Source organism: Phacochoerus africanus, chromosome 4 (genome assembly GCF_016906955.1).
Source record: "Phacochoerus africanus isolate WHEZ1 chromosome 4, ROS_Pafr_v1, whole genome shotgun sequence".
Lineage (NCBI taxonomy): Eukaryota > Metazoa > Chordata > Mammalia > Artiodactyla > Suidae > Phacochoerus > Phacochoerus africanus.
The window spans coordinates 55,821,764-55,839,057 of NC_062547.1; the positions used below are offsets into that span (position 1 = coordinate 55,821,764).

At 33.7% G+C, this 17,294-nt stretch overlaps 1 protein-coding gene across 1 annotated transcript; it reads right to left on the minus strand.

Annotated features, from left to right (window-relative positions):
- Window positions 1-6,343: 6,343 nt before the first annotated feature.
- LOC125124559 (olfactory receptor 2H1-like) lies at window positions 6,344-7,231 on the minus strand. Its single transcript, XM_047774631.1, has one exon. The coding sequence runs from the start codon at window positions 7,229-7,231 to the stop codon at window positions 6,344-6,346; it is 888 nt and encodes a 295-aa protein (XP_047630587.1).
- Between the last annotated feature and the right edge of the window lie 10,063 nt (window positions 7,232-17,294).

Consider the following 17,294-nt stretch of genomic DNA (forward strand, 5'->3'; position numbering starts at 1 on the left):
ACACATGTTTTTTACAGCATGAATTACAATAGCCAAGATTTGGGAACAACCTACATGTCCTTTGACAGATGTATAAAGAAAATGTGATATGCATTTATAATATAACATAATATAATAGAACAAAATTATATAACTAATATATATTAATGTTATTGTATTACATATATAATAATATAATGAAAATGGGCTGGAGATAATGGAAAATGTGGTAATGACTCTTAAAATGATCAAGTTTTCAGTTTTAAGGCAATATGAGGATCTAATACATTGCATAGTAAGAGTAATAATATCACACTATATACTTGGGAGCTGCTGACAGTAGATCTTAAGTCTCAGTACATATACACAAAGGAAATACAGGTATGAGCTGAGGGATGCATTCATTACCTTGAACTCAGAAATGCTTCCACAATGAATAGGTATCATGCATTATGACATTGTACACTTCAAATATTTACAGTTATGACAGAGATAGAGTAGGATAATGAAATAGTTTTTTTTTTTTAATTCCTTAAAGACAGAATTTTAAGTGAGATTAGGAGACTGTTGTAAGGTAATGACTACTCAAAATAAGAATCCAGTAACCTAGAAATAATTTACAATACCTTGAAGGAAAATCAAGTGGCTCTAAGAATCAGGCACACTTAATACTCAAGTCCTTCTAGTTAAAACATAAGACAATAGGTATGTGGTCTGAATCTTGTTACATGAAGTCAGGAAGTAAATAGTCCTTGTACATGTAGCCAGGACGGAAAAGTAGGTGAAAGGTGAAAGAATCTAGATGAAAGTGGGCATTATAGCAAAACCTGAGATGAGCTACCATACTTTAGTATAAGTTGCCACACTTTTGCTAATACACACATGATTTAAATAGTGCCATGACAGTGCTGGTTAAAACATCTAGGGTCAAAGGAGGAAATAGGAGAATCCCATCAAGGATTTTTATTTATTTATTTATTAATTTATTTATTTTGCTTTTTCTAGGGCCACTCCCATGGCATATGGAGGTTCCCAGGCTAGGGGTCTAATCGGAGGTGTAGCCACCGGCCAATGCCAGAGCCACAGCAACGCGGGATCCGAGCTGCGTCTGTAACCTACACCATAGCTCACGGCAACACCGGATCCTTTAACCCACTGAGCAAGGCCAGGGACCGAACCCGCAACCTCATGGTTCCTAGTCGGATTCGTTAACCACTGCCCCACGACAGGAACTCCCCATCAAGGATTCTTGATGTCTGCCAAAGAATGAGAATGGTAGTGGTCTTCTCTACCCCCTTACTTTTCTTTTGTTTATAAAAACAGAGTCCTCTCAGTCCTCAGGTTAGAACCCTCTTGCCTGCCCATTTGTATTTCTCATGAGCATACAATGCTGATAAACTCACCCTGCTTGCCACTTTTCCCCTCACTGAATTATTTCTCCACCACAACAAAATAAGCAAACTTCAGTAAGTCCTGACACTTAGTGAGAGGTTTTAGTGGATGTGAGTTTCCTAATAAGTCAGGGAACATGGGTTCAAGTTCCACCTAAGAAATGTGGTTGCAGTTATATTTGTCAGTTATTCCTCAACAAAGTTAAAAAAATCAATACGATTAAACATGTTGGAGTTCCTGTTGTGGTGCAGCAGAAATGAATCTGATAGGAACCATGAGGTTGCAGGTTCAATCCCTAGACTTGCTCAGTGGGTTAATGATCTGGCATTGCTGTGAGCTGTGGCATAGGTCACAGACAAGGCTCAGATCTGGCATTGCTATGGCTCTGACATAGACCAGCAGCAACAGCTCTGATTAGACCCTAGCCTGGGAACCTCCATATCCCGCAGGTGTGCCTTTGAAAACAAAAAATAAATAAAAAATAATTAATTAATTTAATAGACATGTTAAGCTAACTAAAAATATTTTTAAAAATTCTAGTGCTCTTTTGTTCACATCCTGTTCTGGTTTACTATCTATTCTTATGTTTTTGTCTCTCAGAATAAATACATCATAGTTCCCCTTGAAATAACACTTTTGTTCCCTCTTTATTTTTTCCCCTCTGTTTGCTATCCGTATTTTCTTTTAGACAACTTATAAGTTGGTTGATCCCTGACATTCTGTTGTTAGGAAGGACTTTGGACAAGAGCAAATCTTAATAACTGTAAGTTTTACTGACCTCTGGTAAAAATAATCTGTTCATTTGGGAAACTCTATATTTGGGCATCTTCCTTGGACTCATTACCTACGAAAATGCTCTAACAGGTGTTTGAGGACATAACTGGCTACCAAATTTCTGACAGCAAAAAAAAAAAAAAAAAGAGCTGGAATATTTCACAATTCATTTGGTAGACATTTCACTCATTCACTTATATTCTGCCTACTTTTTCCCAAATCTAGAGTCCCTTATGATCAACATATCCATAAACTAAACGACTAGTGCTGTGCCACTTAAGGGAAGTCCAGCTAAACAGAGTAGGTGTGAATATCTAGGGCTTAATAGCCTTAAACACAGATTTTTCAGCCAAACCCCCTGTTTTAGAATCAAATATTGTGTACACAAATGCCTGGTTTTGCACACTGAGGTATACGGAATGATTGGCCAATGAGGATCTGCTGTATAGCACAGAAATCCCCATCTAATATTCTGTTATAATCTCTGTGGGAAAATAATCTAAAAGAGAATTGATGTGTGTGTCTGTACAACTGAATCATTTTGTTGTACAGCAGAACTTATCACAACCTTCTAAATCAACTATATTTCAATACAACTTTAAAAAAGGGTCATATGATAGTTCTGTGTATAGTTTTCTAAGGTACCTCCATACTGTTCTCCACAGTGGTTGTACCCGCTTACATTCCCATCAACAGTGTAGGAGTGTTCCTTTTTCTCCACACCCCTCCAGCATTTGTTATTTGTGGACTTATTAATGATGGCCATTCTGACTGGTGTGAGGTGGTATCTCATGGTAGTTTTGATTTTCATTTCTCCAAAAATCAGGGATATTGAGCATTGTTTCAAGTGCTTGTTGGCCATCTGTATATCTTCCTTGGATAACAGTCTATTCAGGTCTTTTGCCCATTATTCAAATGGGTTGTTGGCTTTTTTTCTGTTGAGTCGTATAAGTTGTTTGTATATTTTAGAGATTAAACCTTTGTCAATTTCATCATTTGAAACTATTTTTTTCCATTATGTGAGTTGTCTTTTTGTTTTCTTTTGTTTTTCAAAAACACTCTTGGACATATATCCAGACAAAACTCTACTTTAAAAAGACACATGCACCTGCATTTTCATTGCAGCACTATTCACAATAGCCAAAGCATGGAATCAACCCAAATGTCCACTGATAGTTGATTGGATCAGGAAGACATGGTATATATACACAATGGAATACTTCTCGGCCATAAAAAAAAAAAACAAAATAATGCCATTTGCAGCAACATGGATGGAAGTAGAGACTCTCATCCTGAGTGAAGTAAGTCGGAAAGAGAAAGACAAATACCATATGATATCCCTTATATCTGGAATCTAATATATGGCACAAAGGATCCTTGCCACAGAAAAGAAAGTCATGACATGGAGAAGAGACTAGTGGTTGCCAAGGGGAAAGGGGAGGGAGTGGGAGGGAGTGGAAGCTTGGGGTACATAGATATGGAATATTGTCTTCGGGATGGATTAGCAATGGGATCCTGCTTTGTAGCACTGGGAACTCTGTCTAATCAATTATGATGGAACACGTAATGTGAGAAAAAATAATGTATACATGTATGTGTAACTGGGTCATCATGCTGTACAGTAGAAAAAAAAATATATATATAAATAAATAATAAAAAATAAAAATTAAAAAGGGAAAAATAAATGCATTGTTATTCCAACTTCAAGCTGCTTGGGGGCTTCTCAGGGCATCATTTATTTTGCTTCTTATATCTTCTCATTTGTAGTTTAATTATCTGCTTTTTAAAGTCTAATAAGTTCAATACTGGTTATTCTTTTACTTTTCAGCTTCCAAAATATTATTGCTGTGGTCTTCTGGCCCAGTCTCTGGATCCTTGTGAATTTATGCCTGGATTTAACAGTCCTTCATTCAGTGGGAAAAAATTATGTCCAAAAACATAATCTCAAACTGTCTTTTTCTCAAAATATATTTTTCTTTCACTTGAATAATAGTTTAGCTTTATATAGAATTTAGGAATAATAATTTTATTCTAGGAATTTTCTTTGAAATTCTTCTTTAACCTGGGTTGCTTAAATTTATATTTTTACATTTCCATGTGTTTAGAGATTTTCCTGAAAAGGAATTAGTATTCATCTTGAGTTTTATTTCATTATTGATGATAATGCAGTCTATATGACTTCAGCACTTTAGAAATGTTTGTTTTACGACCCAGAAAGTTATCTACCTTGAACAATATTTTTGAATGCTTGAAAATCTGTGTTCTCTATTGTTTTTTTTTTTTGGTGGAATTTCCCAGTTTACATTGCAGCAGGGTTATCTTTTTTCTTTGCCCTATTGAGTTTTTTTTTTCCAAATGTTTGAGCTTTACAGTAAGAAAAATTCAGTGTCAGTTTGAACAGGGCTACTTGAAACATATTACTCACTGGGCTTATGTCTAAAAAGCAATAATAATCAAACTTTATCTGTTGAAAATTTCTGACCCATAATCTGCTCCTGCTGCTTATTAATATAAAATGCACTGCAAAGCATCATTTTACACAACTTACAAGACTAACAGGACATGTCCAGTTATTGAAGATGAACATATTTTAAAATGGAAAGAAGATGACTAAACACCAGAACTTATTTTTAAAAAGGAGTTGATTTGGATGGTAGGAGAATTAAAAGATAAATAAATAAGAAAAATAATAAGGGGAAAAACAAAAATAAATAAATACAGAGCAACCACTTCATCCTGTCAGCTAAGAGTGCAAAAAGTAATGTTTCCCATAGTCCCACAATTATTTCATCTGTTAAGTATTCTTAGGCTTTAACAGCAACAACAACAAAAGAAAAATACCCACCATTTCCTTACCCATATTTTGAAAAAAAAATTTTCACATCACAAATACATAAAACCTTCTCTTCCATCCTCATCATTTTCAGCTACGTCTCTTTTCTGTGTGTGATATGTATACGACTATTTACCAATACTCTGTTCTGTTCCACCTGACTGACTAATGACATCTAGCAAGCACTACAAATACTGTGATAAATCAGGGCATTCCTGTCTGTCTCACGATTTCCTGTAATTACATGGTATTACATAATAGCACAAGACCCATGAAATATTCAATAGGCCTCAATCAAAATTTCCAATTCAATTTAACGGTGCTAAAAATTGCTGGGAGCACCATTTAATACCTGAGTTCTTTTTGTGAAAATCCACTTGTATTTTGGCTGAGTTGCATTTGTAAAAATTTACAGGAATGAAAACACAGGAGAAACAATTTTTAAGTATTATTTTTATTTTAAAATAGCCTCATTTTTTGTTTGTAGGTTGAAGAATAGATTTGTCTACATATTTAGGAGAACTATAATTTACATAAATTTGTAATTTAATTTGTACATAGATAATAAATTGAAGAGAGTTCTCTTGTGGTTCAGTATGTTAAGGATCTGGTGTTATCATAGCAGTGGCTTAGGTCTTTGCCATTGCATGGGTTCAGTCCCTGGCCCAGGAACTTCCACATGCTATGGGCACAGCCAGAAAGAAAAAAAAGTTAAAAAAGAATAAATTATGTATGGGTTAAATTTAAAGGTGTGTCCCATAGGTTAAGTATACCTCCACATTGTGTGTATTTAAACACATCATAGGCACCTCACTGTTCTGAGTTCATCTTACAAAATTCCACATAAAAAGTAAATATAGTACAATATATGCATGCAACACTTCTTTACACCCAAGATATCATTCTCATAGTCAAATTAAAGAAAACAGGCTGCATGGCTAGAAAGGACATAGGAAAACTCTAGCAACATTTCCCTTCATCATTTTAAACATGTCTAGAAAAATTTGTGACATATAGTTCTTTTATGTTTTTAATTTTAAAACACATAAAATATAAATCACAAGTCACTACTTTTCTAATTTTAAAATGTTCAGTTCATGCTGTCTAAATTTTTTAAGAAATATAAATTCTTCAAAACAATTTCTCAAATAGTGTACCTCCCTAGAAAAATCTATTTTGAACATTTAATACATAGACAAAACATTGATTTATACAGATTTTTTAAAAAAGTGACTTGTAAAACAATAGGCATAAATAATAATTCATAAAATTCTATGTTACTTAAACCCTCCCAGTTTTAATGCTAATCCAAAGACTCTCTTACAGACAGTGGGTGGATATCATTATTTGCATTTACATTCTGGTTCAAAAAATCAGTTTACTTTGTTTTCTTATGCTGAATCCCTTCCTCAGCAGTCTTTGCAAGGCACTTCTCACATCTTTGTTCCTCAGGGTATAGATGAGAGGGTTCAACAATGGTGTGACCACAGTGAAGAAGAAGGTGACCAACTTGCCACATTTTGAAGCAAACTGGTTCTTAGGGTCTGTGTAAACCATGGCCACTGCCCCATAAAACATGAAGACCACAGTAAGATGGGAGGAACAGGTGGCAATGGCTTTCTTCCTTCCCTCTTCAGAGTGGATGTTACCCAAAGCTTGGGCTATGTATCCATAAGAAGTCAGGATCATTCCCATGGGCATGATGGTAAAGAGAATAGCAGAGACTGTCATCTGCCACTCAGTAATGGCAGTGTCTCCACAAGTCAGCCGTATGAGGGATGGGACCTGGCATAGAAAGTCATCCAGACAGTGGTTTGCACAAAAGGGCAGCCTGAATGTGGTAGGAGTTTGGGTAGCAGATTCTATCAGGCCAGACAGCCAGGACAGAAGCACCAGCTTCCAACAGAACTGAGGATGCATGATGATAGGATAGCGCAGGGGCTGGCAGATAGCAACATAGCGGTCAAGAGCCATCACCACCAGCATGACACCTTGAGTGGCACCAACACAGAGTGACATGCCCAGTTGGATGACACAGCCAGTATAGGTGATGCTCTTATCTGGCCCCCACAAGTTGAACAACATTTGGGGTACAACAATTGTGGTGAAGCAGAGATCCAAGAAGGAAAGATGGCTAAGAAAGAAGTACATGGGGGTGCAGAGTCGAGGGTCCACACAAGAGAGCAAGATGATAGTCAAGTTGGAGAGAACGATCATGGTGTACATGATGATCACAATCCAGAAAAGAGCCATTTCTAGCTGAGGGAATTCAGAGTAGCCAAGAAGTATAAATCCCACTGGGAAGCTCTTGTTGATGCATTCTGTTGCTTTTGGCATTGGATTTTAGACATAATTGTAAGTAAGATTTAGTGAATGAGTTTAAGAAAAACTTTACTTCAATTTATCTAGAGATGGAAAGAATTAGTTTTCCAAAGGGTCTTAGGAAACGGGACATATGGGTGCTTTTCCTTTCCTTACCAATAGGATAAAATCTCTCTTCCATAAGAATGTGAGTTTATGCAGTAGCTGTCTAAATTATTTAAAATAAAATGTTGAGGAGTTCCCATCAAGACTCAGTGGTTAGTGAACCCAACTAACATCCATGAGAATACACCTTCAATCCCTGGCCTCACTCAGTGGGTTAAGGATCCAGTATTGCCTTGATCTGTGATGTTGGCCACAGATGCAGCTCAGATCCTGTGTTGCTGTGGCTGTGGCATAGGCCAGTGGCTACAGGTCCTATTGGACCCCTAGCCTGGAAACCTCCATATGCCATGACTATGGCCCTAAAAATTCAAATAGACCAATAAATAAATTAATTATTAATAAAATTAATTAAAATAAAGTGTTGAATACAAAGTTTTAACTTTGAAATACGTGGTTCTCTACTTTATCAAGGTAACATTCATATTGTTTGGTGTGGTTAATAGGAAGGTGTGAAATGGAGATTTATTCCCCGGTAACAGGGCTTTTCAGTTCCCATTGTAGATTTGAAAGTGTAAGGCCTTGGCCATAAATAATTTTCTAGTGTCTGAAGAAGAGAATATTGGTATTTGAAACACCAGTTTTAAATGAGGCAAAACTTGGTTGGATATTATTTTCCAAATATGTTTAAATTTATTTAAATAAATAAAAATATGAGCTAATATTCTTACATAAGAAATGGCTATAATAAACCCTACAGGTGAATAAGGCCCAAATTATGTGAATAATTTTACAATAGCGCCTGTACAACAAAATGTTAAGCATTATAGAAGTAGTGAAATGAAAATATTAAAAATATTCTCTGGGAATTCCTAGTGGCTAAGAATCTGGCATTATCACTGCTGTAGCCTGAGTCACTGCTGCGGCTCAGGTTTAATCCCTAGCCGAGGAACTTCCAAATGTTATGGGCATGGCCAAAAAACAAAAACAAAACAAAAAGTATTCTCTGATTCTTGCTTCATAAATGTTCACTATTGTTCTCCTCAATAGCCTCTTGGACATAACAGTGTTTATATAGAGCTAGAATTTAACAATAGAAAAATCAAAGTGATAAAATTATAAAAATATATATTTTAAAGCTTTAAATCATGGGCAGAAAAAAAATGAAAGATGATGCAGAGGCATTCGCTAAACAATAGTAACCTAGGGCATTATATTTGGGAATAGCTGTCCTCGAATATTAATATTCCATTATCTAGAAACTTTAGAACTATTCAGAGGATAACAAGAATGAGTGGCATTGGGAACAAAAAATGCTGTTAGGTATATAAAACTGATATCTAGATTATAAATATTAAATTTTTGGTGGCCAAACAATGCAGAAATCTGAGGAAAATTACAGTGGTCCCCTTCTATTTGGTAACAATTTTATGTGTATTTATTAAAACTTTGCATATGCCAGGAGCTGTGTTATAACATGGGAATATACTCTGAAACAAAGAGGTAAAATCCCTGATTTACAAGAAATACCATAGGATAAAGGGATAGAAAGTGAAAAAACAAGCAAGTAAATCATAAGTATTCAACTGTTTTAAAGATAATTAATAAAAAAATACTTTAAAAATTGGGGTATTATGGTTGAGGATAAAAATGGAGGATGCAAGAACGGAAGAGCATCTTTTTATTCAGGGGAAACAGGACAAGTAAGCAGTCTAGTGCTAAGGAACTGTGTCCACTACAAGAGGTCCAACTGGCTGAGGAAATATGAGAACCAGGTGTGTTGGATGTGGTCAGATATGTCCGCTGAACTCAGCTTCTCTATGCTAAACTCTCATGATTTTATCCTGAACTGACCCCATTTTTTTCTCTCCAGGGATTCCTGAGTGAAGTGTAGAGTATCTACGTTACATCAGACTGTATCACTTCCTCAGTTCTCTTACTATTCATAGTTTTATTTCATGTACTTACCTTTACTTGGCTCAGATGCATCATAATTAGCATTTAGACAAGAATGTTCTAGTTCATTTGGAATTTGTTTAAAATGATACTATGGGCTCGTTTGTCTTTAAATAAAAATAGATTTAGATAAATGGTATTTTTTTACTAAAATTTCCTTGAATTACTTTTAAAGATTTTTTTACTTTAAAATATTTCAAAGAAATTGAATGCATATATTTCATGTTATGAGCACTATAGATAATTTAACATATTTTATGAAACAAAAAAGAAATAAAGTCCCTTCTAATCCATCAAACAAAAGAAAATTCTGTAAAAGTTTGTTTTCTTCTTTTAAATATATATTTCAGTAAATGATTTGCATAGATATATTGACATAGTATATAAAATATATACCTACAGAATATAATTAAAATATGTATATCTCTATATTTACCTATGTTATTATAATTGTTTATATAACCTCATGGCTTTAACTATTTTAGAAATGTAACCCCTTTAAGTATAATTTAAATCTCTACTCCATAGTATTTTATTTTAGTAACTGATTTTATATAAAATATTCTATTATTTTAAATGCAAATTCTTTTGAATTTTTTGGTAACCTAAAAAAACACCGAAGTGGCTAAGAAAATATTCTTTATCCTGCCTAAGAATATATTTTTATTAAGGAAAAATTGACTCTTTCATATTCAGGTTCCTTTACATGATTTTCCCTGATCTACCACAGAAAGCAGTCTTGGTAATTTACTCTTTTTTCTTAATTTTATCTTATTTATTTTTTATAATTTTTGTTTTTTCCATTATATCTGGTTTCCAGTGTTCTGTCAATTTTCTACTGTAAAGCAAAGTGACCCAGTCACACAAACATCTATACATTCTTTTTTATCATATTATCATGCTCCATTGTAAGTAACTAGATATAGTTTCCAATGCTATACATCAGGATTTCATTACTTATCCATTCCAAAGGCAATAGTTTGTATCTATGAACCCCAAATTCCCAGTTCATCCCACTCCTTCCCCCTCCCCCTTCACCTTGGCAAACACAAATCTGTTCTCCAAGTCCATGAATTTCTTTTCTGTGGAAAGTTTCATTTGTGCCATATATTAGATTCCAGATATAAGTGATATCATATGGTAATTTTCTTTCTCTTTCTGACTTACTTCAATCAGTATGAGACTCTCTCTTTCCATCATGATCAGTAATAATCATCCTTTTTCCCAACCTGACATTTAGCAAGCAAAAGAGTGGGTCTCTGTTGCGGATTGAACTTGTGTTTTTGTTATCATATGTTCATTTGTTCCTGATAATTCTTCACCAAAATGTTTATGAAATTTTAACTTGATATATTTACCTTTTTCTACTAAATATGCCAAAGATTAATACACCTTACTTTTAGCTTTTGATATATGTCCACATAAATTCTACAATTTTAAATATTTTAATATAGTTTATATCTTTCTCAGAGTTTTGTTTTTGTTTTTGTTTTTTTATGGCCATATTCACAGCATATAGAATTTTCTAGGCCAGGTATTGAGTCCCACAGAAGTCAGATTCATAACCACTGCTCCAGAACAGGAAACCTATTTTTTTTTCCAAATCCTATTTTACTTTCCATAATACTTTAAAGTTTTATTTGTTTATAGTTTATGTAAAATTTTTCATATACAATTGCCATGCTGTTTTAAATATTTATATCTAAAAAGATATTTAGATCTAAATCTTTAATCAACTTAATTTTTAAATATGAAACATATCTAAATTTTATTTCTAATTGATTACTATATCATCAGAATATTTTATTAAAGATTCATTTTTCAGCTCACTGAGTCAAATGACAATTTTGCTGCATTTGTTTGCCAAGAGATCAGCTATAATCATGGTTGGGGGCCACATATTCTATTGTCACTGATATGGCCCAAAATTAACCAATGTGTTAGGAGAACTCTTTCTCTTTTTCTTTCTTCCTTCTTCTTCTTCTTTTCTCTTTTGTCAAAGGAACATAAAAATGGAGTTAGCATTGCTAAAAGATTTATCCAAAATGGAGCTGGGAGACAATTGAGGAAGTTAGACATAAGCACATCTCGGCCTCAATGGGATCTGATCTTTTGAATACTTATTATTCTAATAAAGGCTTCCAGAACATCTGTCAGAAACTCAAGATACTTATCCGACCCTTAACCTAAAACAACCATGACAACCTAACCCTGAAGGACAAATATTTCTTTTGTCAGAATACAGCTTCCTGGCTTTTACCTTTATTAACCCCAGCTCTTTCTTTTCTTCAGCACACTCAGTTTTGCTCAGATATGTGGCTCCTGAAATGCAATTCTTCAGACCCCAAATAAATCTCTTTCTTCTGTGCAGCCTCATTATTGATTATGGTTCAAAGTTCTGTTTTATTTTTATCAGATTATGACGTTGGAAACTTTTTGTGATGGCACTAGTTATACCTAATAAATATATTTCTATGTAGATTTTAATTTTTATTATGCAATCTGTACATTTCTTAAGGATGATTTGTTTCATATTATTACATGTAGAGTGTCTAAAGACATGAAATCATTAAACTCTAGGGTTTATTTTAAATTATACTAAACAATGCACTATTTAATCCTGTACCCCTTTTAATATGAGGGAGTTTTAAAATGTACTACTATAACAAGATAAAAAAATAGCATACAGTAAAATATCTGCCAAAAAGCATTGAAACAAATCAGTTATACATCTAAATGTAGGAATGTTTTAACATACAGTCTCTACATAATTTACAACACGGAATTGTTGAGGTTGAAAAGAGCACAATGATAATCTCATTATATTAAAATATATCATTCTCCATATATTTGCCTGTTTTCCCTTAGAGGCCAAGAATATCTCATAACTGTCAAATTTACATAAGTATGGTGATTTTTCTTAATTTCTAACTGTTCCACCTCAGATGTGTAAGTAGCTTACCTGGGTTGGAAAACAGGTCAGTGGCAGAATCTGGAATATCTAAGACAGACTTTCTGAAAGCCATCCAGAAGTCTTCCTTGCTTTGAGTTCTCATCAAAGACACACCCGCTGTCAGTGACTCCCCAGTTAAATATATGGAACTGTGTAGTCATTAGAAGATGTGACAAAAGGGCTGAACATTTTCATTCTTTTGAGAAAAAAAAGCATAAGCTGCATAGAGGGAACAGGGCTACTCAGGAGGTCTCTGGGGCATGATCACTGCTGGCAATTAGTTGCTAACCCAGAGAATTTCAAAAATCTATATTTAAAAAAAATCCTACTTATGATGGAGCATGATAATGTGAGAAAAAGAATGCATGTATGTTATTTTGCTGTACAGTAGAACATTGACAGAACACTGTAAACCAGCTCTGATGGAAAAATAAAAATCATTAAAAAATAAAATAAGAAATGAACAGGCATAAAAAAAAGAGAAAGTCACATGACACTTGGTTCCCAGGACTTGAAAAAAATGAAAATTACATTTTAAGAAGGAAATACCTATTGTATCTCCGTTAAAGTCCCCACGTAGTTTTATTGTTTCTTAAAAGGATTACATTCACAGTATAATGGTCTTGTTATATAATTTTTTAAAATAAATACACTGATTAGATCAATTTCAAAATTTAAACCAGTCGGAACATTCAGATTCTAATTAGGCGTCAGGTTACTCTGTGTTTATGCACAGGAGTGTGGGTATTTATATGTAACGGGATATCATATACATATATCTATAAATATCTATAACACAGCTATTTATGATCTGATAATCATACCAGCAACCATAGATATTGTTTTAAAGACTTTCAGATCTATTATACATATTACGTTTCCTGGTACAACAGTTAACGAAGTATTAAACAATCCAGTGTATACTTCCATTACCTATCATTGCATGCCTAAGATAAAACTGTGTTATTTTCATCTTCTACTTAATCTTTAGTCTCTAATTTTTTTTTCTTTCCTCTTGTGTAAATACTACTTTGAAATATCCAATATCCTCTAACATATGCAATTGATTTTAACTTATAAAAAGTTTTGTTTTAATGCGTTCTGATTTTCCTTCATCTCTATTATGTTTCCAAAGATTAATATAGGTATAGGCGAAAAACTGGGCATTTAATGAACATTTATGAGTTGAATACCAATGCTTTATGAATCTTAGCATACATAATAAATTAATTACTTAATATTGGGGGACCATTTAAAAATAGCCCATTGACAACCGTTAAATTTCTGCTCAGTTCATAAATTAAATAAGGACTTTTATATTATGTACATTATTTATTAGCACATCTATATGAGATTTATATTATATTAAGTCCAATTGGCATCATACAGTAAATTGGCATACAAAGGAAATGGATAAAATGATTAGCTAAGTCTAGTCCAGTATCTATATTTGCTGGTATGATTATCAGATCATAAATAGCTGTGTTATAGATATTTATAGATATATGTATATGATATCCCGTTACATATAAATACCCACACTCCTGTGCATAAACACAGAGTAACCTGACGCCTAATTAGAATCTGAATGTTCCGACTGGTTTAAATTTTGAAATTGATCTAATCAGTGTATTTATTTTAAAAAATTATATAACAAGACCATTATACTGTGAATGTAATCCTTTTAAGAAACAATAAAACTACGTGGGGACTTTAACGGAGATACAATAGGTATTTCCTTCTTAAAATGTAATTTTCATTTTTTTCAAGTCCTGGGAACCAAGTGTCATGTGACTTTCTCTTTTTTTTATGCCTGTTCATTTCTTATTTTATTTTTTAATGATTTTTATTTTTCCATCAGAGCTGGTTTAGTGTTCTGTCAATTTTAAAATATATTTCAAAATCAAATTTTGAATAATTTATATCAATAGATGAAATAGAAACCTATAACAGCATAAAATTTAGACAACATCTAAAAGGAAAAAAATGTGATATATCAAGAAAGAAAAAGCAGGAGTTTACATGCAATGTTATGTTGGCAATTTTGATCCCCCAAACAAAAAATATAATACCCATTCATGAACAAAAATGTTTTTGATAAAAAATGTTTTCACTTCCCTATGGAAGGGAATATTGGAAGGGTCTAACCCATTTACACATTGGGTAATAGGCAGGCATAATTCGGTTCTGACTGTGGATGCTGCAGCAACCAATGAACCAGGCTCAGGAATTCTCCACTGTATTTTAGGATGCCCTGGAAAACACATCTAGGGCAATAACCTACATAAGAGATCCTTTGTTGATGTCAAGGTTTTCAGAGGGTTCTGGCACCTCACTAAAGCTAAATAAAAGAAAAATAAATGGATAGATTAGAATGGGTAAAAGGACAGTTTCATTTACTCAAGGTGGCATGTCTAAGAAAGATATTTGACTTTAATTTATCCTGAGAGTAAAGAGTATGTGAGTGAGCACCTGACTTCCTCACATATATTGGACATGCCAAAGAGGCATTTGTCTTAACGTTTTAAGAGAACTAAACTAGGAGCTCCACAATTTTGTGTTGGAAACTATGAGAAAGCAGTGACCAGGAATGTCAGAAGGCATTAAAGAGACATGGATTCTAACTACATCACAAATTCTAATGAGACATCTTCTCACAGGTCACTGGGAGTGTGTCATCTTTTTATTTTCATATCTGGCCTATGTGTTTGTCAGCACTCTGTGTTTCTTACCCATATATTTCCTCCACCTTATAGGCATTTCCCTGTATGCACTCACAAATGTGGTATAAGTAGGCTTTGGCAGATACCTGGTGAGTACATAAAGAACATTGGCTAAATCTGGAGGCCAGGGAAAGATTATAAATATGAGCTATAGAGTTATATTTTGGAAAACAAAAGAGAAATGTCAGCACGCAACTTGGTGAGTTGTAGGATCCAGAGAAGGTACACAAGTTTAGAAGCTCTGCCCCAATAAGAAGCAAGAAGATTGGAACATCTACCAACCCCAACTCCACATCCATCCCACTCCCTCTCCCCTCTCCATTGACAACCACAACTCTGTTTTCTGTGTCTGTAACTCTGTTTCTATCTTATAGGTAGGTTTATTTGTGCCGTATTTTAGATTCCACAAATAAGTGATATCATATGGGTCAAACTGCGCAGGGAACTATATCCAATCTCTTGGAATAGAACATGATGGAAGATAGTATGAGAAAAAGTATATAAATATATATGTATGACTGGGTGACTCTGCTGTACAGAAGAAATTGGAACAGCTCTGCAAATCAACTATATGTTAATAAAAATGAATAAATAAATAAAAGCAGTATGGAGCTGGTATATCCATAGAAGCTTGAGAAAGCTTCAGACACTGTATAACTCAAAATATTTCTCCCCTGAAGGAGAGTAGTAAAAACCAGAAGAGGAAAGCACTACTTTAAATTCAAAAGTACCAAAGCAAAATTCTAAGGAATATGAACAATTTAAAGGCAACATATTCCAGCAAAGTATCACAGTAATCACTTAGTTAATCAAACACAAATATATTGAGATCTTCAATTTATCAGATAAATAATTGAAAACAGCTAGCATAAGGAAACTCAGTGAGTTACAAGAGAATAGAGAAAGAGAGCTCATTAATGTAAGGGAAACAATGCATGACCAAAATAAGAAGTTTAACAAAGAAAACAGAAATCTTTAAAAATCTTGGAGTTGAAGAATACAATGATCAGGTGACTTGGTCAAGTAGAAAAAAATGGTAAGCTTTAGTATAAGAAATTTGAAATTACTTATTATAATAGAACAAAGAAAATCAGTTTAAAAAAAGGAAAAATATTGAAAGGATAAAGGCAACATTGTCTATGGATTACAAGTAAAGGTTCAAATTTTGAATCATTGGAGCTCCAGAAATAGAAGAGAGTAAGAAGGTAAGAGAAATTTTATTTTAAAAGGTAATGGCTTAGAGCTTTCCAAATCTGGGGAAAGATACAGGTATGCAAATTCATGAAGCTCTTAGGTTACCAAATACTTATATAGGTATTCTCTCTAAAACATATTAAAATAAAACTGTAAAACATCCAAGACAAAGAATCTTCAATGATGCAAAAGAATATAAATTTATAACATATAAGGGAGTTCCCATTCAAATATAAATGGATGGATTTCTTACAGGTCAAAAAGACTAGTATAATATATTCAGTCTAATAAACCAAAATAAAGTAAAGCTGTACTTCAGAAATTAAGATAAAATTATGACAGACAAACAAAAAAGGAGGGAATCCTTCAACATTAGACTTCCTTTAGAAAAAATACTGAAAGGAGTCCTTCAAATCCAAATTAAATAAAGTTAATTAGCAATATGAACACATATGAAGAATACAACACACTGGTAAAGGTATTTAGCCAAATCAAAACACTATAATACTGTAACATGGTGATTATTAACAACCTAATTCTAGTATACAGGTTAAAATAACAGAGTATTAGGAGTTCCCATCATGGTTCAGTGGTTAACGAATCTGACTAGGAACCATGAAGTTGCAGGTTCAGTCCCTGGCCTTGCTCCATGGGTTAAGGATCCAGCATTGCTGTGAGCTGTGGCATAGGTTGCAGATGAGGCTCAGATCCCACATTGCTGTGGCTCTGGCATAGGCCAGTGGTACAGCTCCAATTGGACCCCTGGCCTGGGAACTTCCATATGCTACAGGACAGCCCAATAATTGGAAAAAGACAAATAAATAAATAAATATATAAATAAATAAAGTAACAGACTATTAAAAATGACTACAGGTTAAATAATTTATTAATAAAAACAATGAAAACATAAAATAAGGGAGAGTAGTAGTTTTTTGTAGGCTATTTAAGTTGTTATCAGAGATTGGGACAAGATGGCAGGTAGAAATACTTAAACTCACACTCTGTCATGAAAACACTAAAATTATAGCCAACCATTGAACAACCATCAATAAAATAGACTGGAAAC

Coding starts and splice junctions, on each gene's coding strand:
- LOC125124559 (XM_047774631.1), bottom strand. CDS start 7,231: ATGGCTCTTTTCTGGATTGTGATCATCATGTACACCATGATCGTTCTC.